Source organism: Pituophis catenifer, unplaced genomic scaffold, assembly GCF_029215685.1.
Source record: "Pituophis catenifer annectens isolate HBS135680 unplaced genomic scaffold, rPitCat1.0.hap2 SCAF_13, whole genome shotgun sequence".
NCBI classification, from domain to species: domain Eukaryota; kingdom Metazoa; phylum Chordata; class Lepidosauria; order Squamata; family Colubridae; genus Pituophis; species Pituophis catenifer.
The window spans coordinates 17259394-17285489 of NW_027256893.1; the positions used below are offsets into that span (position 1 = coordinate 17259394).

Here is a 26096-nt window from a genome sequence, read left to right on the forward strand (position 1 = left end):
TGTTTCAATATGACATACAGACTGCATACTTACATGCAAAATTAGATAAGGAAATATATGTAAGAGCACCACACAGTCAATACACTAATAAGAACGAAATTTGGTTACTAAATAAGAGTCTGTACGGATTGAAGCAATCTGGCAAAAGATGGTACGATTGTTTGGTAAAAGTACTAAAGACCATGGATTTCAACGCCACCACTGCTGATAACTGTTTCTTTGTAAAAAAGAGTAATGATCATATTGAATTTGTATTAATTTATGTGGATGATATTTTATATATTGGAAAGCATAAAGAGAGCAGGGAAATCTTTGTAAATAAGTTAAACGAACACTTCTCATTGAAATCACTAGGTAGAGTGAATAAATACCTTGGTGTACAAATTAACAAAACAAAAAGGGGATTCAAACTTACTCAAAAAGATAAAATCATTGAACTCCTAAACAAATGTAACTTAAATAATGCCAAAACATGTGACACACCTATGCAAACTGATTTTCTTAGAAACAATGATGAATCTTCCCCTGAGTTTAAAGACAACACATTTTACAGATCAGTTATAGGTTCACTCCTTTATATATCTAATTGGACTAGGCCAGATATTGCATTACCTCTCAATTTATTGTCAAGATATGTTAGCAAACCAACTTTGTATCATTGGGAAGCTGTCAAAAGAATTTTAAGATATCTGAAAAGTACATTAGATTTTTGTTTAATATTGGAACCCAATAATGACAAAGAACCAAAAATTACTTGTTATGCTGATGCAGATTGGGCTGGTGATACATCATGCAGAAAGAGTACCTCTGGTTATGTTTTTCTATTGAACGATTGTCCAGTTTACTGGTATACTGGTAAACAAGAACTGGTAGCCACCTCTACCACAGAAGCAGAATATGTTTGCTTGTCTAAAGCTGCAAATAACCTTGTATGGTTCAATGATTTGATCACAGATGTTTGGAAGAAACCTACTTTACCATTTATTATGCATGAAGATAATAAAGCGGCCATTGAAATTTCTAGATCCGATGCAATTGGACAAAGGTCCAGGCATATTGATATAAAATTTAAGCACGTGAGACAACTATCTCAAGACGGATTCATCAAAGCAATACATTGTGATACTTCTGAACAATTAGCTGACATATTAACAAAACCCTTACCTTCTAAACAACACAAATATTTAACTTCTAAATTATATGTATTATATTGTCCTGAATCTGAATGTAACTGGTGTTGTATAACGAACCGGCATTTAGAGGGGGATTTGTCAGATGTAAATGCCTTATTCTCTAATGTGTAAATAATGTATATATGGAACACCAGGGGTTAACTTATTACTTGAGCTTTAATGTATTCATATTTTACCACTCCCATTCCTGGCTCCGCCCCTTGTATATAAAAGGAGCCATCCTCCCCATTTTCCTTGCTTCTATCTTGAATATTCAGCGAATATAGAATGCCTATTATGATTAAAGAGAATTATATTTAAACCTATAACTTCTATTATCTTTATTGAGTCTGATCCTGAAAATATTGCAACATATTATTAAGAAAGTCACATCTTGATACCACAGTTCCAGTCCAATTGGATCCAGCTATTTTTAGGAATTGAACTATGGTTCCAAAAAATCAGAGAAATGTTGGATGGAAGAAAGTAGCCCTGATGATACTTGGAAATGAGCATCAATGACTAATTCAGAAAATCATAGGTTATTTTACAAATAGCACCAACTGTAACTGAAAGTTTGGGAAATACAGCAGTTCAAAAGTCAGGGAAGAATTTGATTGTTTCTCTAAAATAAGTGTAGTCAAAGGGAAATCCTTGACATTATATAGCTGTAACTAAATTTATTTTGGTGCTGCATAGAGGCAAAGCAGTATTAATGGCACTATCCACCAATCTGAATATATATATATTTTTTGAAGAGAACGATTCAAGAGCAGCCTATGTTCTCCTAAAAGTGTGCCTATTTTACAACAAAATGTTCCCTAAGAAAGGTTTAATTTTATACTTGCAGGATTAAATCAAAATCTTTAGGGAAGATCAAAACCTTTTATTGTCTTATTGAAGCCTTATTTGCAGCAGCGGTTAAAGAAACTTCAAACAACCAAAGCCCTTGGGGGTGGAAAACACCCAAATTGATATAGAATACAGCTCTCTTGTCAAACAATGAATGGTATTTGTATAATTCTCTTTTTAACAGAATAACAGAGCTGGAAGGGACCTTGGAGGTCTTCTAGTCCCACCCCCTGCTCAAGCAGGAGAACATTTCATACAAATGGCTGCCCAGTCTCTTCTTAAAAAACCTCAAGTAATGGAGCACCAACAACTTCTAAAGGCAAGCCTCTAGACAATACTCAACAATCACTGGTTGATTGTTCTCACTGTTAGGAAAGCACTCACAACTTCTGGAAGCAAGTCTGAAGGCAAGTTATTTTTCCAAAACAAGTGCTTTGTAAGCATTCAGCAATTTAACTTTCCAATGTACGTTTCAGGATGTCTAATACTGCTATTTCTGTTTATCAAAGTTGAATTGAATTGAACTCCCTAATTAAGGCAAGAACACCAGAAAGTTATTGGGGAGGATTGGATGCACCAAGTGTCAAGTTTCCGAAAGATGCCCTCATTAATTCATGAGCCATGATCCAAACTTCAAAGGAAATATATTCATTTATTAGGAGCACCATTCCGGCAATACTCGGATGCAGTTAGGACTGATCCTACGTAGATTTACGTTCCCCTATGATCCTGTCTCTCCCCTCCTCTCTGGCCATTTCATAAATCACATTCTCCAATTAACCACTTTGGCTGGCTGTGAAACCTAACACCCTCCTTCTGATTGCGGTCAGGAAGAATGTATGGAATTCACTTCGGTTCTCCCTCCCTCCTGCTCATGGCAACTTGAAAGCTTTGCAAGTTGACACCAAGTAGATCTGACCAGTGGTGGGATTCAAGTAATTTAACAACCGGTTTTCTGCCCTAATGATTTCTTCCAACAACCAATTTGCCAAACTGTTCAGAAAGTTAACAACCGGTTCTCCCGAAGTGGTGTGAACTGGCTGAATCCCACCACTGGATCTGACCCATGCCAGGAAACCTAGCTAACACACTTTGGTGGGTTATTTCATACTCAGAAACTTATATCCAAAGGGTTTCTAAATGTGAACGATTCTTGATTTGACGGAGGTTTCCATGCATAGAGCTGTAAATACGAAGTCCCACTGCTTCTACATGTTTGTATGATATTGACAGATAACGGGATAGGTTGCCTAACGAGAAACGGTCAGAGGACACAACTACTCCAATTAGCTGTATTCTCCTCTCTGTGTTTCTGCTAATCGCTTAAAGATGCTTTGGAAGAACAGAACAGAACAGAACAGAACAGAACAGAACAGAACAGAACAGAACAGGATCTTAAAGGTCTCCTAGTCCAGTCCCCTATGAGATCCTACATCATTTCAGACAAGTGGCTGTCCAGTCTCTTCTTAAAACCTCCAACGATGAAGCACCCACAATTTCTGAAGGCAAGCTGTTCCATTGAAATGGTGGAAGTGGTATGAAATGGAGAAGTGATGTCTACTAAACATCGTAATCTGAAGTATATAGTGGTTCACAGTCTCTCATACCTTTGCACACAAAGCGCACACGTAAACACACATCCTATTTTGCATATCATAAAGTATCTTTCAAATAAGATCCATTCCTTACAGCCAGCTTTGGGTCAATAAAAGCATTATACAGTATGCTAATGTGGCTTTCAGGATAGATGGAATTCCTACAGTGATCTGTCTATCTCCAACTCAAAATAAACTTTTTGCTTTAGGTTCATTTCATGAAATTTAAAACCAAATCAAACAAAACAGAAAGTCATCCCACTGGATTTCACACTAAACTATTCCAAACTTGCTGGCTACTTCAACAATTTATGTGAAGCATAACTGAATGAAAGCACAGACTCCTTGTGCCATTAATGAGCCTGATGTATGATGCTGAGTTGAAAATAAAGTAAGACACAAGTAAATATGTGTGTGTGTGGCATGTGTGTACAAATCTGGGTCCACTGCTCTTTTACAATGTAATATATGACTAAACCATAGTTAGTTTAATGAAAGGCAGTGGAACCAAACTCATCGTTATGTTAATGAAGACTCAATCATCCAAGCTAAAAGTGTCTAAAGGTTGAAACATGCCAACTGGACCAAACTTCGTTAATCTGAGATGTTTCATTGCATCTCTTTTGGCCTGGATGATTGAGTCTTCATTGACATGTTGCAACCCATTTTGGGGAGAAATCCCTGGAAGAGTTGGTACATTCCAACCCCTGGAAGAGTTGGTACATTCCAACCCCTGGAAGAGTTGGTACATTCCAACCATTCTCTGACTCTCTGCCTAACTAATTTTGCTCTGACTGATGAAGTTGCTTGGATGAGCAACTTATTATTGCTTTGAATTTTCTGCTAATGCCCATGGTACCAGCAAATACATGATATAATTATAATCTCCCAAAATGTACAGATAAAACTTGAATGCTGAAAGCAGGGAAACAACTGATTATTATGTGAACTAGTAACCATTGTTATCTGAGTTAGGAGTCAAGAGGATGTGATTGAGGGATGAGCCTGTTTCTCTACATAGAGTATTAATAAAGATAGTATTTTAACTGATTGTTCCACCATTGCATTCACCATTAATTGAATCATATATGATTTAAATCATAAGGCCAATGAAGATAATTGGGGGAACAAGGTGAAATGAATGCGAAACATTATCCCAGATGTTATCCCAACTTAAATAAATGAATGTCCCTATTATAAAAACTGAGTTTCACAATCTGGATTTGCACTATCAGGAACATTTTAATTCGCCAACTAGAAATGAGAAGAAACATTATATAGACATTATTTAATAAGTCCTCTATTTTATAACCTGAGATTCCAAATAATTATGTGCCTCATCCCAAAGTTTTCGGTATAAGCCCCAAACTAAAAATTGTTATCAAATTGCATTTATTAATATCACCAAAAGAGAAACCATTAATTATATTAACTATATTTAATTTGAACTAAATTTAGAAGTTAATTCAATTAAAGCAATTTAATTAATTTCTTTTGTCCCAGTCCTGCCCTCTACTCTTTTTTTCAACCCAACAGTATTTCAGAAAGAAATTAAGTAAAAGGACTATCTGTCCATTTGTCCATCCATTAGCAGAGTAACTCTACAGAAACATAACAAAACCAGACCAGATTTGGTGTGGAGAGAAAGATTGCTCAAGGGAAAGATTGGTAGGAAGGAAGGGAGGGAGGGAGGGAGGGAGGGAGGGAGAGAGAGAGAGAGAGAGAGAGAGAGAGAGAGAGAGAGAGAGAGAGAGAGAGAGAGAGAGAGAGAGAGAGAGACTGAGGTAAAAAAAATCCAGGAAACATTTTCTCCAACACTTCCCTATTGAAGAAACAGTTGGGTAAGGACTCATAATGTTGCCTTCTGCTCTATTCTAAGACTCCTTTGCCCTTCCTTTCTGGTCATATGACTGAGAATAGAACTGTTTTTAATAGGCTAGAAAAAAATTGCAGAAGTTAAATCTATTTTTCAAATTTCTACAGTATATAGCCTACTCTTTCCATTCTAACAAGTATTCAAGCTAACTAATATTTCTTCACAAGTCATTTGTGAAAAGATGGTTGATCTTTATTATGGGTAAGAAAAACACATTTTCACCTTGAATGCTCTTGGGTTTTCACACGGTAGGAACCTGTGGATCCCATGTTTCTCAGCAGCAAATACATACCAAGAAAAACACATGGTGAATACCCATAATTGATCTACTGAACTGTGAAGCAATATTGAGTTTTGTCTGTACTCTATTTGAAGACAATGGGATCTACGGTAGGTTAGTCATAAAGGAAGGCAATAAAGATTGCATTAGCACCCCATTGGCCAAGAAGCTGATTGAATTGGGTTGAAAAGAATGTGGATGAAAATATTTGCTTAGCTTAGTGATATCTGACATTAGTCTTCTATTAGAAGCTTCTAAGCTTCTTTAAACCTTCTAAATTCAACTCAAGCAGCGGTGATTTTCTCTTTTGCCTCCCACCCCCTGACCCAGATTGGTTTACATTTAAATGATACCTTAGCTGCAAATCTAATAACATGTTTTGAATGAATACCCATTGAAGGTTCATCCCTTATTACTGTTGTTTACAGGTGCCCTTCGAGAAAAGCATGCTTTTGGAGCACTAAACATCACAAAACACCAACCAGCAAATATTTTCTGGTTTCTATCAGGAAATCCCATCAATCCACTTCTCAATGAGCAGACCAAACAAGAATCCTGTCCAGAGAGTAGCTGAGAAATATATAGAGAAGGAAGAGGAGGGGAAAGGATATTATACTTCAATAGAAACTAAGATTAAACTTTGCCCTGAAATTAGCAACTCGGAAAGTTCCTATTTTAGTTTCTTTGGGCAGTCCCCCTTTTTTAGAACGATGAAATGGAATAGCTATTAAAAGGAGAGAAACTGGGGCTTTTAATTTGCATAACATTAACAGCTGTCAATATTTTTCAAACTGTCAGAAATCCCACAGTGGGCACTTTTTTCTCCTACCCTCCCCCCACTTTAAAAAAAAAGAATTTGAAAAATATTCTTTGCTCTGCATAGTTACAGATTCTGGGCTTAGAATGGCAAATGTGATCAGTCCCGAATTCCCAGAATGCAATACATTATCGGTCCATGCAATGTGTAACTTCAGCTAATTCTTGAAACTATATATATCTATGACCTGATGCCTTAAATGTCAAGAATCCAGAAGCTCAATTTTTTTTCTCTCCCTCTCTCTCCTTTTAAATCAAAAATAATACTCGTGGGTGAATTTGAACATATCCTTCAGATGGCTTGCCAGATATATAGCAAAGGACTAGTTCTGATGTCTCATTTGATCTATTTATTCTTCTAAGTGGAAAATAAAGAATCAGAGAAGGGGAAACCAATTTGAAACCTCTCCTGTATTTATTCAATTCTAATTCAGTTTTTTAAAAAAATCTACCATGGAGACCTCTCCCTTGATAGAAAAACTTCCAATTTAGGAAATCAATGGGGTCACATTTTTGGAACCAACACCGTGGTATATTTTTGAGTTTGAATGCCATTTGAAGGGTGTGGATTTGTGAATCGCAAATTTGAGAGGAGTGGCATCAGTTGTCTCTCCAACAACTATTTGTAAGCTGCTTTCTCTTGTTTTACCCGCTGAGGCTCATTAGATGAATTTAAGACTGTGTGCTTTTGCTTTGTTAAGACTTTTTCTTCTTGGTGCTGTGCTATCAGAATTTATTTTGGATCTGACAAACTGAAGCATTTCATTGCATGCGCAGCTGGTCTTCAAAGCATTCCTTTCATGATAGAAGGAGTGGTATCCATCTAGCAAAACTATGAATGCATTTATATGCTCCCCACCCATCTCCAAACTGGCGCTGGAACATCAGATTATCACTTGCTTTTGGGTAACAATCACCACTAACTCGGTGGAATATTGACTCATGCTTTGTGCAGTTCTTTCTATTCTTGAAGAGTGTAAAAGGAGATATTAAAAGATAGATTAATAGAATCCTCGGATCTCCATGTTTGTGTCATTTTGCATCAGAAGGGGTTCCAGGAGCACTATGAGCCTATTTCTTTGCTGATGGGTTATAGGGTGATCAAAGGGAGGGAAAAAAAACTCTTAACTAAAATAAGTAATGAATAAAAAGAGTATTACATTTCTCTGTGGATATTGGAGTCCCCAAGTGGTGGCTCTCAGGAAAACTTCCAAATCTGCCCACGATCAAAATCCATCATGCCAAAACTATATGGCAATTGTGTGTGTGTGTTATGTCACACGTTGAACTTCTTCACCCTGGCTAGACAATTTGTCAACTCCATATACTCAGCACAATCTAGAAAAAAAACATCCTGCCATTTGGTGACTCCAAAAATCATACCTGACTGCAAAATAGTAACTATATAAATATACTCAAGAATAATGATGATTTTGGATTATTATTTTTTTTACAATTTAATATATGTGTCTATCATGTCCATTATATTATTTGATGATCACACTATTTCCAATAAGAAAACTGAAAGGGTTTAATTTTTGAAAATAATGAAAGATTCCTGTCTGATGAGGACTTTCAAAATTCCCCTATAAAAATATAAGTACATATTGGAATAGCTGACTGGATTTTTTTTATTTTTTAGTGTTATACCCTTATATAACATAAAGAATTTTTTGGGGGTGTGGGGAGGAGAGAGAGAAGCACATTTGGCTAAGGCTTAACAAAGTGTCCAGTGTCTTTTCCTCAGTTCAGATGCTGAAAAGTTTGCAAGTTACCACATCAGTTTTTTTTTTAAAAAAAATAAAAAATAAAAAAATAAAACCAAATCAGAATGCTAAAACATTGGAGCAGCAAATGTCCCAATCACATATTATAAATACAATCCTCTTATATTACTGCTAATCTAATTTAAAAGTACATGAACGTAATTTTTTTTTTTGAATGGCCTGGACCAGATTAAAAGGCCACGCTCTTCCACAGAAGCACCATTTATAGTCAACAGAGATCCATGCTCTAGAACAAAGGAGACGTTTATCTCATCGTGTTTAGACATTTCTGAAAGCCGAATTTTCTAACAAATATAACTAAACTGACTTAGTCATTTTGTATGAGTTTTTTTTTTTTTTTCTGAAATGGTCTGAAAGAAGGATTCTAAAACTTACCACACAAGTCAGGCCTCTTGATATATCCACTACTTCCTGTGCTACTACTCAGTCCATTAAAGGCTGCTAAGCCATCAGAGCTGTAGGCTCTTAGGACCGACAGCATGTTTACTTGCTTCTCCAGGACTTGTGGGGTTGACGTCGGTTCGGGTTTCATTACTACTTGTGCGGCTTCGTGGGGGGAAAGCAGATTCAAAGTGTGCCATTGCTTTTCAGAAGACGGCAAAGGAGAAAGGAGTCCTTGTGAGTTTTTGGAGGCTACGGAGCTTTGTAGGCTGTCTCCTCTGTCACTGCTATCTTTGCTTGGATTGGGCAAGGGTTGGTTCATAAGGTCAGCTTCGGGCTCAAGATCATCCTCATCAATCGTTTCTTCCTTGGAAGACTCCATATCTTCAGAGGATGCAATGTCGGACAGGTCATCAGTAGCATTTTTATTCATGGGGTCGGAAAGCATCATGGGTGGGTCATCTTCAGACTGGGTTTTGAGGTCCATGTCCGCAGTGGTACAAGAATTGTGTGCTCCGCCGACGCCAGAGTAGACGCCAAATTGCTTATAGAAGTCAGCGGCAAAATTATAAAAAGTGGAGTCCACGTGACCAGGCCACGAGGAATTCTTTTGTTCTCCAGGAGAATCCTTGGGTCCCTGGGTCATTCTTTCAGAAGCATCCACTTGAGCTATCAGATTTGAAACTGCTGAATCTTTATTGGACTGTAAAGAAATGGGCAGCAGGTTGGCTTTATTGGTTGAAGCCACGGCCTCTCTAGGTTGGTCTTTACCATTTCTCATTGATCCTAAAACACCATCTTTACGCTTTGCTTTGCCTAAATGATTGGCTTGAAGGTGAAGAGCCATTAGTTCCATAGAAGATGTTGTGAAGGAGCAAAACAAGCAGCCGTGCCAAGCGATATTGTCTTGAACAGTAATGGATGAACCTGGAAGACTGCCGGCATCTGGCCTGACAGAGAGATCAAGAGGTTCATACTGTGATTTTTCTGTTTTTCTCTGTTTAATGGGCACCTTTTCCTCACTAGTCTCTGAACCCAAAAGTTTTGCAGAAAGGCAACTGGACAGGACTTTGTCTTTCTTTTCTTTTTCTTTCTTTAAGGAACTGAGGACGAAGCTGTCCATAAAAGCTTGAAGAGACCCTTGGAAGTTCACTCCATTTCCAACCATACTATGATATGCTCGGCCTAGGTCAGAAAAACGTGTCCCTTTGCAAGGTGTGTCCTTCATGTTATCGGAAGAAACCTCAGAGGAGATTCCAACTGAATGCCCTGGGTGTTCTCCTGGAGAAAGCATTCCTGGTGACCACTGTTGAGATCCCATTCCACTTCGGAAATCTATGCCAGGAAGACCCTTGAAAGCTCCTCTCAGTACTTCAGGTCTCACAAACATGGATCCTTTACTTGATGTTTCTTCTTTGTGCTCTTGACTTTGAGACTGTCCAGAGAGGGATCCAGCGCCATTCTGCCTCTCTCGGTGATGTCGCTCCAGGTGGTATTTCAACGACGCAGATTGGGTACCAGCATAATCACAGTGGGGGCATTTGTAAGGTTTCTCACCTGCAATTATCAAAAGGCAAATTTACTGGAGGGGAAAAAAAATGAAACGAAACGCAAGAGCTTTACACTTCTACAATAATAATGGCCACCACGAACCTTCCCCCCCCCAAGGTAATTTCTTCCTTAATATTAAATTAAAATTTTAAAGCCCCCCCCCACTTTTAAACAGCATTCTACGAGCTTGACACGCTATAAGCACACAATCAACCATCTTTTCTTTAACCTAATATGCTAAAGCTGCTGTAGAATTAGAAGCTATGATTATGAAAATGAAGCAACACCATTCCACACCGTGATCATTAAAAGTACAAGCAGAGGGCAGTGGGTGGGAGGAGAGAGAGAGAGAGAGAAAGAGAGAGAGACAAAATATATAACAAATGGATGACTGCAATGTTTTTCTGTATACAATAGCACTAAAATTTGTTTAAATTATACACATGGAAACCATTTTTAAACCTAAAAATTTTATGGCACTGTTACGCAAGACTGAAATGAATGATTTAAGTCTTGCTCTGCAGTAAATCATGGATATAATTAGCAAATGGCATTCTGCACAAGTAATTTATCATTATTTGGAGGGCACCATTCCAGAAGGATTCAAGGATCTGCAGACCTGCTGCATTGTTTCCAAATAAAGAACTATAAATATGGTTTCTATAAAATATTAATACGATTTTAGTGCATTGCAATTGCATCAGGCTAAGAACATATAGTTAAGATAAAAGGTAGTCGATAAAAATTAAAGAGAAAAAGAGTAATAAAAAGGTACAAAATAGTTTCTGTTGCCCTGAAATTAATATTATCTACTGGTGTGTTTTGTGGTGGGTTTTTTTTTTTTTTTTTTTTTTGCTTTTTTTGCAGTGCTTTAAATTTGCACTAATGGTTCCTCTATTGTATACTGGTAAAATCTGTAATTTACCTATAATAAGATCTCTTTCCAAGAGTAAGAGTTGGCTTAAGCTGCCTTCTAAAATACATACGATGTTTTTGGTTTGATATTTTATTTTAGTGCAAAGCCCATTTGGTTCTTTGTTTTTGATTGCAAAGAAGTGTTAGGTGTCCTCCAGCACATATGTGAAATATTTACAGGCATTCACATGTACACCCCCAAAAAGAAAAGCTGGGTAAAGAAACAGAAATGTAAATACATAGGAGTGTTGCTTGAGCAGCTATCAAGTGATTCTTTTTAAGACCTAGCTGCTGGACTTGTCAATGAAACAGACAGCAGTCTGACAGTCTTAGAAGCTTCTTTTAATGGTGTTCTGTCAATAACAACAATTATTTTTCTGAGCAATCTAAATAACAAGGACATTTCTTTCTTCTCGGAAGTGATTTAAACATTAAGACAAGCCATCTGTGAACTGTGTACCCTAATGTCGTTTCTTCATTTTCTACTTCTCTCATCTGTCCCCATGTCACCAAAAAATAAAATACATACATACATACAGTCTTTTCTAGGCAATTTACAAAGTCAGCATATTGTTCCCAACAATCATTTTACCAACCTCAGTAGGATGGAAGCCTGAGTCACCCTTGAGCCAGTCAGGATTGAACTCCTGGCAGTGGGATGCAGGGTTAGCCTGCAGTACTGCATTCTAACCACTGTACCACCATGGCTCTTTACTCTTATGCAGATGTGTTCATCTCCTTCACTTATGGCCTTCAAGAAAGTTGGACTGGCAGCTCCTAGAATTTCTAGATAGCAAAGTGATTTTCAGCAAAAAAAAAACCTGGGAGTTATCGTCCCAACAACTTGGGTATTTAGTGGGTGCCATTTTGGAAACAGACACAGCTTAAATGTGTATCTCTTAAAACACAAACATGAAAGACATTCTAAGTAGTTTCAAGAGAGAATGGTGACAATGTGGAGGAGGAAGTTTGACATTTGAACCTCTCCAGGGCTTCACAATTTACTGGTGAAGAAACTAAAAGGCCTATCACATTTTATTTTGTGTCAAGTCTTCTCTAAAAATAAATAAAAAAATAAAAAACTTTCAAACAGTGGGTTTACTGGACTTTCCAACATATATATGGAGGGGCCTGAAGGAGTAACTACTAAGGATGTGGAATGCCAAGGCCAAAGTGATCCCAGTGGTGACTTGGAGCTATTACTCCTAAACTGGAGAGGGGCTCCAACAGATTGCAGGAACCACATCAGAACTCTCTGCCCAGAAGGACATAGTCCTGGGAAAACTAAGAAACTGCACAGAACCTTCAAACTCCCACCTATGTTTGCTTATTTAACACTGCCATTATTAACGAATCATTCTTTTGTGACTCAGTTGTTTCTTTCTGTTATTTCACTGTACTGCTTTTCTAAATTCTAATCCTTGAAGTCTACACCAATGACCAACAGTTAGTCCATCCGGAAAAAACGTCCTTCTGAATTTTGTTCTACTTCCTAGCTTGAAGGCATACAAGGCACTTAGCAAAATGTGAGGTATTTGACAAACTTTAATTGAATAAAATTTGAATTAAATGCATATTATTCTGCCTGCAAATGCAAAAACCATCTCCAGTCAAAATGTGCATTAATGTGGAACAGGGATAGAAAATATTTTTGAATGCGGAATTAACATGAGCCAAAAATAGATACAGATTTCCTGGTAAGGATTTATATCCAAAATATTCAACACCTATAAAAGTACTACATTTTCGTGACTGTCTTAAAAGGTGTCTTGAGTGTACTGTATGGTTTATAAATAAGTGCAGAGTCCAAACTTTCAAAGACAGTTGAACTGGGCAATTATGGGAATTACATTTCAAGAATTTTTGGAGGTCCTGTTCTATGGAAGGCTGCCTTATGCTGAATGAGGCCATTTTTCCATGTATTTGTCTGCATTTGAGTAAACAACCTAATGTTTTGGACTGCAAATCCCATAATCCTTTATCATTCACCATGCTGCTCTGGGTTGCTGGAAGTTGATCAAAATAGGGAAAAGCTGTCACATTACCCATTTAACTGTCCAGTTTTAATTAGAGGTCTTCTCCAACTCTGTCTGGAAATCCTGGTATCCTAAGCCTTCGAGGCCTATCGTTTATCCTCAAGAATTAAAATTACTAATATATCACCGAATAATGAAATGAACAAGTAAATGTCCCTTGATAGATTCTAATACACATACTGAACCACTCTGTGTGCATTTTTAAAAGCCATTCAATCAATTAATAAGATATTGATAATCTATTTCATCAATGGCAAGAGAAGGTATTTCAGAAAAGAACTGCAGCATGGTTTAATTACTTCATTATTCTGCCCTGTTCCTACTCAGTAATTTCTTTTATCATTCTAATCACTCACTTCACACTTTTGAAACCAAATGGAATATCAAAGGTTCTGTGGGATTATTTTTGGATCGTGCACATGTTCCCCACATAGCTCATCTGTTTGTCAGAAATACAAATTGCATTTTGACTCTTTTTTACTCCCTTGCTACCATGAAATATGCAAACCAAAAACAAAGGGGGAAAAAAAAGATATAAGATTCTTATTTCTATTACATTCTGTTCTGTTGCACAACTAGCTGGATAATATTTAAACCTTCCTCATCATCTTCTTTCCTTTCTTCTTCTTTTTTTTTCCCAGCAAAGCCACATAATTGAATTTAAATCCTATGCTGAATATTTATTTAGTCTATATATTTTTACATAGTTAATATTAGAAGAAATAAATATGGATGCTCCTTAGCTCTGAAGCTCCAGTACATTAATATAAACTGTACAGCCATTTCCTCTAAAGCGCATATATATATATATGTGTGTGTGTATATATGTTGCAAACCTGAAGACTTTTTACACAGCTGCTTATTGCTAAACAGTGTCTTGTCCAGAAGGGGACAATCTGTGTCTCTAATTGCTGTCAGTGAAGCTGAGATTCATTATGTGACTTTCCCATTAAAATGTGAGCATTAATTTGTATAATGAAATATCACCCACTGCAGCGTTCATTAGCCCCACTGTATACACCACCACATTGTTAGCTACCTAGAAACTGTAGTTAATTCCACTAATGGATATTTCCCTACTTAGTGTTTGGTAGGAAATATATACCGTTAACATTACCTTTTAAACTTTTAAGTTTATTTAAATTCAATCAATTATTTTCGACAAAAGTTTGGGATGTCATTAAATCGAGGGAAGGCGAGCGGTATAATATTTAGGATGGAGTTATCTGGAGAAACAGATAAGAAATGGGGGAGGGAAAAATCTTTTTAACTCAATTTTGAATATTTTTTTTTTAAAAAAGCCAGTGACAAAAGTGTTTTTGCTCCTGGTGCACGAGGCCATTTTCTTCAATTATGTTTCTAATCCATCTTGCCTCTGTAAATACGGTTAGTAGATATTTCCAGGAGATGGCATGAGTTGAGTTTATTTCTGTCAACGTCATACTGAGTATTCCTCAGACACATGACAACTATCTGTAGCAATTTTAAGAAGAGACTGTAATTTCCGATTAGGAACAATCCTGTCGATCTGTTTTCAACTCATAGATCATAATCTGAACTCGGGCGAATCACACCAAGTGTAAAAAAAAAAAAACTACTTTGGGGAAGGAAGGAAGAAAAGTGTGTGAAAGAAAAAAAGACAGAAAAATAATAGGAAAAAGTGTCTTTGTTTGGAAGCAGATTTAAGAAGCCTATTTAGAGAGCTACCGTTGCCTAGTCTTGAGTGACATTGGCATTTATCCCAATATTACTGTATGTGGACTACTGGGGACACAATGGCGGACTGAAGAGGAGCTGATGAACATTGTGGAACAAGAAGTGGTGAACAGATCAGCACCTCACAAATTCTTCACACAGAGGCTTCCCATACGAAGACCATAAAACAGTTGTCTCCAAGGGGTTTTGGAGCTTTGGGAGTCAAGGGAAAAATCAACTTTCATTCATTTCAAGCGTTCGTATGAACAAACAAAGAAACAAAAAGTGGCCTTTTAGTTACAATGAAAGATTATGAGGAAGAAGTATTTAATTCGCCATCTGTCTGTCTGTCTGTCTGTCTGTCTGTCTATATCTATTGCCTATCAATCATCTATCTGTCTGACTGTCTGTCCGTCCATCCATCCATCCATCATCTATCATCATCATCATCTGTCTGTCTGTCTATCTATTGTATCTATCTATCTATCTATCTATCTATCTATCTATCTATCTATCTATCATCTATCTATCTATCTATCTATCTATCTATCTATCTATCTATCTATCATCGCCACTCATCTCACATAAATGACATTTGGTTGCTTACAATTGAATATATAAAAACAATAAAATACATGCTATAAAATAAAAAACAAACAAACATCATAAACAACCATCAATAAAGCCCAGAGACCATCTCTATCACTCTCTTGGGAGCCCAGTCCTGGGAAGAAAACCAAGTTTTTTAGGGCCTTCTGAAAAGACCAGCAGCAGAGTCTAACAGTCCTTGTTTTACATGTAAACATTTGAACAGAATGAACTATATACAACGTGAATGAAATTTTTAGTGTACTGTAGATTACATTTTCTAATTCATTCTCCTCAGTGCGCTGCAGCTGCCCTACCAGATACATCTCTTACATTCTTTTCCTAACATGGCCTCTAAGAAAACCCTGAGGGCACAGTGGTGCAAGAGAGCCTTTGTCTCAAATTGTTATGAGGAAGCATCTAGTGACTCTCTTCCTGAGTGTAATAGGTTGTAATCGTGATAATTAGTCAACAATAGCTTTTTCTTTTTAAAACCATCCCACGGAGTGGATGAGCGCATCTTGTAATAGTGATTTTCATAGTTAATTTCATAATATGGGCTGTCCAGTCTGTCTGTCAGTTCTCCAGAACAAATCTGGATTCCAATACTTGGGGTGAAAAAAACAAACCTCATTCCATTGCCTCAGAATCTTAGAGAATTTTATTCCTACCAATCGCCTCGCTCTTTTATTGGTTTTGTTGACAATATAACCCCAAACTAACACTTACATACTTTCTGAGATGCAAAACCAGACTGGTTCACAATTCTCCAAGGCTGGTTGCATCCAGATTTGAATGGATTTCAATCGATGAATCAAAATTCTATCTGAAGTTTCAGATTTTGTTCCCTAAATGTGAAAACTGAATTTTTTTCAGAACAGAAAGTCTCCCGTTTTTACCCAGAGGACTGACAGTTTGTCAATCTTTCATCTTATACAACTCACACCTTAAATCCACGAATTCTATGTGGGATATAGGTTTTTCTTGCCTCAGCATACAATATTGGGGTGGGGGGATACTTTAAACTTTGACTTAAAATATTAATATGTCCCTTATGCCATTAACATGCTTGGGTGAATTACTATTTCTTTCCATTTTCCAATATTATTCCAAGAGTAGAATTAGAAAATTGGAGTGAATTCCAATTCTAAAGTGATTATAAAATTGAGGAGGGGGGAAATGCTAAAGTGTTTAAACCTTGCAGCAGATAGCCCAGCGCTTCTGCTCCATTGGTTCTTTATCTCCATGTCACCTTTCAACTTATGTAGCAATTATTTAATTCCTTGCACATGTTTGTTCTCAAACATAGAATGTTTTGTTATGTTCATGCATTTTCTAAACAGAAGAACAATGAAGACATTTGTGCATCTATTAATCAAACGCAAAATAAGCAGTTCTTTCTGGCCTTTACTTAAAATAAATATTTGCCATTTCTAAAATACTTTAAAAACAGATTAAATATACGTCTTTCAGTTTTGTATTTTTTTTTCTTTCACTGAAGTTTGGAAGAGAACAGTCTGTTTTTTGCAAAAACAATACAGTTCGGTTTAAATCAAATTCTTCGACAACAGAAGGACATGTAGAAGAAAATAGTTTGCTTTTGAAACTTCAGGGAAGCTTTTGAGATATCTCACAGCACCTCCCTGTGCTCCTCTGCCTGGACAATGGCAATCATTCTAGACATTTTTTTTTTAAAAAAAAATCTATTTGATAATTGGCCAATGGCCAGGTCAGAAAACATGCCTGCAATGTAGAAATGTGCACGCACATAGTCATACAGAACAACACACAACTTTTCAACCAAGGATTGTCCCTTATTACATTTTACAAAATCAACAGAGATAGATCTTTCAATTATTTGAATAGTCTCGATATTTCAGTGAAGGGGAGGTTGGTGCTCTTAAATCTACAATAAGCAGGGTGGAGACTGATGTATGAAACAATGCTTATCTATCTATTTAGAACACCCAAAGACAACTCATACTCAACCACATCAACACTGACCTCAACACATCGTTAGAGGACATTTTTGTAGGAGAAGAGATGGCTGATCTTGAGCTTTATCTAGCATCAGTTTAGCTTTAACCATCAGTTGACTAGATTCTTGTACTAAAGAATGCAATAATAAACTCTTATGTGTTTTGAACTCAATGAATATTCCTGGTTATTTGCACCTGATATTAATCTAGATGGCACTACATAAAGATAAACAGAATTCACGGAGGCAAGACTTAGGTTTCTTCTGGCAATGCAATGACTCAAAACTAATGATAGGTTTAACCCCACCTTCAAGCTCAGCTGCCTCTTTTCCTACACATTTGTGTACCCCATCCAAATAATATGCCATGTTAAGGAGACCCCTCTCCCCGTGATCTTGTGTTCTAGCTGCAGCAGAATGGCATAAATGGGGGAGGAGAGAGAGAGAGAGAGAGAGAGAGAGATGGACTGGCCCTTTGATCTAGAAAATCCCCCAGGTATAATGGAATGGAATGAGGATGTGGAATTCCAGGAGGGTGGGAGAGAGGGAGGGAGGTGCACTCTAGAGAAGTAAGAGGCAACTCAGCCCCGATGTTACTGTATTGTAAGAGAAAGCAGGTGAAGACAGTCTCTCCCTACTAGTTCACAGAATATATTGCAGATAGTAGAATGCTCCATTTGGCAAGACTTAGTCCTTATGTGAGAAACAAGAAAGAACTCAGCCTTAAATAACCATCAGTTCTTGGTTTCGGACATGACATTGAGAAATTTTTGGATTGCAAAGCAATCCTTTACAACAAGAAGTTCGCGATCCTGGCATAGGTTGAAAGAGTGAGAGGTTACATTTTGGCCTCCTCCATCTCAGTTTCCTTCATCCCACCCAGGGGTGGGTTCTACTTACCTTTACTACCGGTTCGCAAGGGATCGCGCGCGCATGCGCAGATCACCAATGATGACATCATTGGGGCCTCCTACCAGTTTTACTACCGGTTCGTGCAAACCAGTCTGAACCAGGGATAACCCACCACTGATTCCACCTAACGACAGGGCCAGCTCTGCTACTTACTAAACGGTAGGAAGAAGAATGCAGATATAATTCTGGTAGGATGTGGTTTAGTCTCTGTACTTCCAGAGACCATTTTTTTTTTTTTTTTTTTTTTTTAATTTGATTTATATGCCGCCCTTCTCCGGAGACTCAGGGCGGCTTACAATGCTTTAAGCAATAGCCTTCATTCTTTTGTATATTTTATACAAAGTCAGCTTATTGCCCCCACAAACTGGGTCCTCATTTCACCTACCTTAGAAAGGATGGAAGGCTGAGTCAACCTTGAGCCTTGGAGAGATTCGAACCAGCATTTTTTGTGCACCCCTTTCTTTTCTGTATAAAAGTATCACTGTGTTTTATGAAGAGGCCTCACCTGTGTGTATCCTCAAGTGAACTTTTAAGTGATGGGATGTCCTGAATGTTTTCCCACAGTAAGGACAGTCTTTCATGGCAGACCCAAGGCTCCTATCTCTCAACAGCGATGACTGCTGGACGCCGGCAGATCTTCCAGCTTCCTCTCCAACATCTGAAACAGAGAGAACGTTCTCACATCACTTCAGCACATGTCAAGAAGTTGTTCTCACTCAAACTGCTAATGCAACACAAAGCGAAACATGTCAATACTACACCTGTCTGTTTCATTCTTTTAAATCTGACAGAATGCTGACAATTCATGTATTTTCTTGTTATTCTCTTAAATTATTTCATCTTTCCCATCATCGTTTTTAAGCAGCATATGGTACCTTTATACAGAACTGAATTAGACAAGAAAAGAAACAGCTGTGTCAGCAGCTGGTTTGATTTCTTCTTTTGCTTCATTCCTATTAAGTACTTTCTCATCCTTAAAAAAAAAAAACCACAAAAACTTTTCCTTCCTTGTTTTTTTTTCCAGAAAAGTTTTTTTTCCCCTCTTTCTTGCCTTTGCTTGACTGTTAATATGCAGGCGTATGCAAGCCAAGCTGTGCATCCCTTTCAAAAGTTTTGAAGACTAAAGAAAGCGGTAAGAACATTACTACAATTGATGCTACTAATATTAATGGTATTAGGCGTAATGCACAGGAAATTAAGCACTTTTAAATATAAGCCTTTGGTTAATTCATTAAGTACTGTTGGTTTTAATAGAAAACTAAGCAGATGTGCAAATCTCTCACAATGAAATCAAGGAGATTTAAAATTGTTCACCCATTAAATGGACTATACCCAATGTTTGTGGGAACTTGTCACATAAATTATACCAAGCTACAGCTTTTCTTTTATTCTTTTCTTTAGAGCGAGATGCCATCGCAATTTAATTGTGTCACATGATTATTCCTACTTCATTCTGCATCCAAGAGGCAAAAAAAAAAAAAAAAAAGAGCTTTAACCCACAGCTTTATCTCAGAGAACTTCCACATTTGGATTTATCTGCACTGTACTCTTAATTGTTCTTGTTCTCCACTGATGCCACCTTCAGAATAAGTTGGTTTAGGGAAAACTGGACTGAGGTATCATAGAATAGAATAGAATAGAATAGAATAGAATGGAATGGAATGGAATGGAATGGAATGGAATGGAATGGAATGGAATAGAATAGAATAGAATAGAATAGAATAGAATAGAATAGAATAGAATAGAATAGAATAGAATAGAATAGAATAGAATAGAATAGAATAGAATAGAATAGAATAGAATTTTTGTATTGGCCAAGTGTGATTGGACACACCAGGAATTTGTCTTGTTGCATATGCTCTCAGTGTACATAAAAAGAAAAGATACATTTGTCAAGAATTATAAGCAGTGGTGGGATTCAGCTAGTTTGCACCTCTTCAGGAGAACCGGTTGTTAACTTTCTGAACAGTTGGCAAACTGGTTGTTGGAAGAAATCATTAGGGCAGAGAACCGGTTGTTAAATTACTTGAATCCCACCACTGATTATAAGGTACAACACTTAATGATAGTCATAGGGTACAAATAAGCAATCAGGAAATAATATCAATATAAATCGTAAGGATACAAACAACAAAACTACAGTCATACAGACATAACTGGAAGGAGATGGGTGGTGGGAACGATGAGAAGATTAATATTAGTGCAGACTTAGTAAATAGTTTGACAGTGTTGAGGGAATTATTTGTTTAGCAGAGTGATGGCATTTGGGAAAAAACTGTTCTTGTGTCTAGTTGTTCTGGTGTGCAGTGCTCTATAGCGTCATTTTGAAGGTAGGAGTTGAAACAGTTTATGTCCAGGATGCGATAGTTATTATAGTTGGTACTGTTCTCATCTGATGCCATACATTGGTTCCTTCAAGGATAATGCGTGGGATGTATGACCAGTTTTCAGCCAAGTGTTGGGGAAGAATTTAGAGTTACGTGGATCAACTCCACACTGAAGGTCACTGCTGGATAGATGGCACACTCCCCCTCCTCCTTTGTTCTCTGCTCTCCACCCGTCCATCTTTTTGTTATCATATTGATGTTTTTTCCCCCTTCATTTGAGCAGTGTGGTGGCCTAGTGGTGAAGATGTTTGCCCACCACTTGGAAGATTGAGAGTTCAATCCTAGGTAGCAGCAGAAGTTCTCTCCCCTAGGGTGTAAAGAAAAAAAGTATCTGTTGCAAACTCAGCGTGGCATCAGGAAGGGAATCCAGCCAGTAAATGCATAACTCCACCCAGTCACCCTGACTCTGTCCCGAATTAAGGGATTTACAGGGTTGTAAAAGGGAGTTATTGATATATTTTCATTGTGTTCTTTTTCATTGTTCATTGTGTGGTTCTATTATTTTGCTTCTCTTCTGTTTACACTCTTTTCATTTCTTCCTTTTTAACTTTGTAAACCGCCTAGGATAGCCCTATGGTGAGATAGGTGGCAAATAAATCTAAGAAACAAACTAATAAATAAATAAACAATGACAAATCAAGCTTAGAATCGGTGTACAAACAGACGTGTGGGAAAGAGCAGAAAGTCTGAAGCAAGCCACAGTGAAGGGGAAACAAACAAACCAAAAACCTCAGGGAAACATATATGTGAATTTTATGGATATATTTCCCCGATAGTCCATAAAGTAAATACACCTGTGTTTCTGAAAGGCGAGAAATGGTTAAAATATCTGTCAAGGAAATCACACACAGCATTAACATTCCCTGGACATTGTAGCTTTGCTTTTTGTTTTCTTAGAATGAAAACAATAAACAATCGGATAAAAGAAAACACGAGAATAAATTTCCCTGAGTGTTCTGCTTGACCTTCCAGCAAATCTTAACACAAAATAGTTGTTAGAAAGCTGGGAAGAGGCATGAATAGAAACACCGAAAGTATTTAACAGTAACACAGCATAGAATCTATGTGGACTGAACTATTTTATATTTCTGGATTCCTCAGGAAACTTTAATTGTCATATTATTCGCACAGCACTGAACAGGAAACAAAATTCAACAGAAGAAAATACTCTGAACTGTGCAAAATTAAGGCGGCATGTATGAAGTGCAAAACCGCAAATGTGTGAAAGGATCCATTTATTTTGTTTGGGGTTTCTATAAACATTATACAGCACAAGGAAAAAAAAAAAGGCAGATCAACCGATAGCTAAAACTAACCAGCCACTCCAGATAAACTTACGGAATCGGAGTACTAGTTATGCTTTGCTAGATGTCACTCTTAATGACAGCTTGTTAGACATTTCTCTTTTATCTTGCTGCCTGGGATATGTGTGGCCCAATAAAAAAAGAAGAAGAATAAATTTGTAAGATAAACAGCTCGCTTTGCAGATTTAAGAGACTGATTTTTTTCACTTGACCCAAAATTGATTTCCATCTCTCCCCCCTCCACCCCCCCATCCTTCAGATTCATTTTTTGGTGAGGCTGAAAAGCTGTCGTGTTTAGCACTAATCCCTCTGAAAAAGCAAAAATGAAAACAGAGAGGCAGGACAATGCGTGGGTGGTCTCGGGAATTGTCCTTTCCACTTAACTTATAGTCAGTAGATTGTCTAGTGAGGCCACTCTTACCTACAAGGACCTTTTTTTAAAAAAACCATACATTTATGGGCCCCTAAACTGAGTTGAGAGTTTTCTTCAATTCTTGTTCTCGTTCTCGTTCTCGTTCTCTCTCTCTCTCTCTCTCTCTCTCTCTCTCCCTCTCCCTCTTCCCCCCCCATACACATACACACAGAGAGAGGTTCAGACAGATGGGTTAATTCTACTTTATTGTAAGGTTATATTAACAAAATCTGAAAGTACGTTTCTTCCATCGCCTTTACAACCACGGAAGTTGCCCTTCTGAGATGTTTAGTAACACAGTTAAGGGAGAGTCCTTCCCTTGATATATTATTTCTCCTTCCCCTGGAGAAATTAATAGAAATCACCCAACTTAAGTTAGCGAGGAATTTCCGAAGATCATTTCTGCCAAGCTTTTAAACCCCCCCCACCCCCCAAAAAAAGTTAGCCTTCCTCTGGCAGCCAATTTATCCAAGACAATAAAATTGCTTAAAAATAAAGAACAGAGAGAATGCACTCTATTGTCTGCCGTTTGAAATGTAAAAACGATGCCATCAATTCCATTTTTCTGAAAGTCACGGTTATTGTTTATAACAGTGCTTTTGGTATTTAATAAGTGACCTCATGTTAAATATTCTGCAAGAGTTACCATCGTTTTGGGCTTCTTAACAACTTGCCTCTTTTGTTGTTTTATCAAAGGGTTTAGGGTGCTTTTTTTTTAAAGTGTCCATGTATGGTCATGTTACACTGTTAAGCATTAATATGGATCGGCAAAGAATTTGTTGAAACAAAGAGCTATTTTAGAGCCGATTTGGAAGAAAGCCTACCAGTGAGGAGAAAATAGCTCTGCCCTGTTTGTGTAATTAGAAATGAAGATTATACCAAAAAGCTCTTTTGGTAAATGAAAAATATAGACTTTATTATTATTATTTTTTTTTCCTGTTAGACACTTGAATGACACGGGGAAACAAAAGAGCTACTCTGCCTTGCATTCTGAGTGACTGTGTAAGAAAAGATAACTAGGTTTGGAAAAGCGGAACAAGTTTAATAGAGAAGGCTAGGCAGCTTCCTGGGTAGTACAAGCGTTCAGACAAACTGAGATGTGGCAACAACCCCCTTCCAATAATCATAACTGCAACACAGAGCACTTCCCTTCATCCAGTGCCAGAATAACAGAGCTGAAAGGGATGTTGGGAGTCTTCTAGTCCAACCCCCTACTCAAGCAGGAGACCCTATATCATTTCAAACAAATCATTGTCTAATCTCTTCTTTAAAATCTCCAGTGTTGGAGCACTCACAACTTCTAGAGGCAAGTCCTTCCACTGATGAATTGCTCTCACTGTCAGGAAATTTCTCCTTAGTTCTAGGTTGCTTCTCTCCTTGATTAGTTTCCACCCATTGCTTCTTGTCCTGCCCTCAGGTGCTTTGGAGAATAGGTTGACCCTATAGTCTTCTCTGTGGCAGCCCATCAAATATTGGAACACTGCTAACATGTCACCCATCGTCCTACTAAACATACCCAATTCTTGCAACCGTTCTTTGTATGTTTTAGCCTCCAATCCCCCAAGTCATATTTGTTGCTCTTTTCTGCACTTTTTTTCTAGAGTCTCAACAACTTTTTTTATATCGTGCCAACCAAAACTGGGTACAATGTTCCAAGTGTGGTCATATAACAAGGCATTATAAAGTCACATCCCCTTGTATTCATATTAAGCTGACTTAGCAATAGCTGCAATTATTCTGACCATAGGATGGTGCAACACCATTCTGAGGGATGAAAAAACCTGACCTGCCTCCCACTATCATTTTACTTTGGTGCAAATTTTTTAAAAAGCAATTGGATTGGTCGGGAAAAAACAGGCCAATGTGAAGGCCATGTGGTTTAATAGTGGTTCACATTCAAGAGGATTGGGGAAAATATGGAGCTGGTAGGCAGGCAAAGGTGGGAATCTTACCCATGAAAATGGATTGTTGTCAGCTTGTGGAAAATTAGCTTAGAATAGAATAGAATAACAGAGTTGGAAGGGACTTTGGAGGTCTTCTCGTCCAACCCCCTGCTTAGGCAGGAAACCCTACACCACTTCAGACAAATGGTTTCCAACATCTTCTTAAAAACTTCCAGTGTTGGAGCATTCACAACTTCTGGAGGCAAATTGTTCCACTGAATAATTGTTCTGACTGTCAGGAAATTTCTCCTTAGTTCTAAGTTGCTTCTCTCCTTGATTAGTTTCCACTCATTGCTTCTTGTTCTACCCTCAGGTGCTTTGGAGAATAGCTTGACTTCCTCTTCTTTGGGGCAGCCCCTTAGATATTGGAACACGTCATGTCTCCCCTAATACTTCTTTTCATTAAACTAGACATACCCAGTTTCTGCAACCATTCTTCAGGTGTTTTAGCCTCCAGTCCCCTAAACTTCTGCTTCATAGTTTTACTTTTGGGGGATCCAAACTATAAGCAAATGGGCTTTGCTGCCCATTGGAGATGCTCCTGCAGAAATTCTAGGTGGAGCATGGCTGCAGGGGCAGTGCCCAAAGCTACAAGTCATCGAAGAGTCCTGTTCTGTATGCAGAAAAGTTAGAAGCAATAGAAAGAATTAGCTGATAACTAAAAAAGCTGAACTTTGAGTGTGTCATATACAGTCTGTACTTCCTGGTTGGCGGAGTAGGAGTAACAATATGTTGGTTTGCAATGTAGTCTCTAAGTTGGAGATCCTACTTTGCAGATATAAAAAAAAAGAATAAAACAAACATCACTATAATGTGTAGCTTTGTTTGGCCATATCTTTATTAATTGATTAAACTGAAAGAAGAGGAGGGGGAAGGAGAGGGGGAGAGAAAAGAGGAGGAGGAGGAGAAGGAGAAGGAGAAGGAGAAGGAGAAGGAGAAGGAGAAGGAGAAGGAGAAGGAAGCTTCAATGTTCCTCTCCATTTAGAATTATTCAGGGAGTCAGTTCTTTACCCCCTTAAAAAAAATCTAGGTAGAAAATCCAACGGTATTACAGATGCTACTAAGACATTAAAATCTGCCTTACACTTAGAGACTTTTGTTCTATTCGTTCTGCATAAATATGGCTAAAGACATTCTGCAAAATTTAAAAGCATAACAGGAATTTAAAATCTGACCACATGTCCTTAAGCTAAGGAGCCCACTGTGTCTTGAAAGCATGAAATTAATGTTATGTTAAGCCACTAACAGCCACTCACAACCAAGAAAGCTCATCAGTTAGGTTTATTGAAAGGAAATGAGGTTAGATTACAGAATCTTAGGAAATAGATAGGCCTACTTTAGCACCCCATTATCAATAAGTACATTGGGGCCTCTTTGCTCCATCAGATCATCTCTCTAACTGCCTCTTGATGCAAAGGAGATCTTGCGGTCTTATCAGTTCATAAAGAAAGAATGTGCAGATGTTTGTAGAGTACAGATGTTTATAGAATGAGTGTAGAGTAGACAGAGTGAGACCCCCCCTTACTTCATCACGCTTTTATCTTCATTTTTTTATTTTACATTTTTATGGATTGTGTTGTGATTTCTTCATTTCATTGTTGTGAGCCATCCAGATG

At 37.6% G+C, this 26096-nt stretch overlaps 1 protein-coding gene across 1 annotated transcript in view; it reads right to left on the reverse strand.

Annotated features, from left to right (window-relative positions):
- ZNF536 (zinc finger protein 536) overlaps nt 1-26096 on the reverse strand; it is a 232030-nt gene that overhangs the window by 154763 nt on the left and 51171 nt on the right. The window contains exons 2-3 of the mRNA XM_070952958.1: nt 18940-19092; nt 8754-10316 (exon numbers count right to left, since the gene is read on the reverse strand). Of these exons, the coding sequence (XP_070809059.1) occupies nt 8754-10316; nt 18940-19092 (1716 nt within the window). The remainder of the gene's footprint in view (nt 1-8753; nt 10317-18939; nt 19093-26096) is intronic.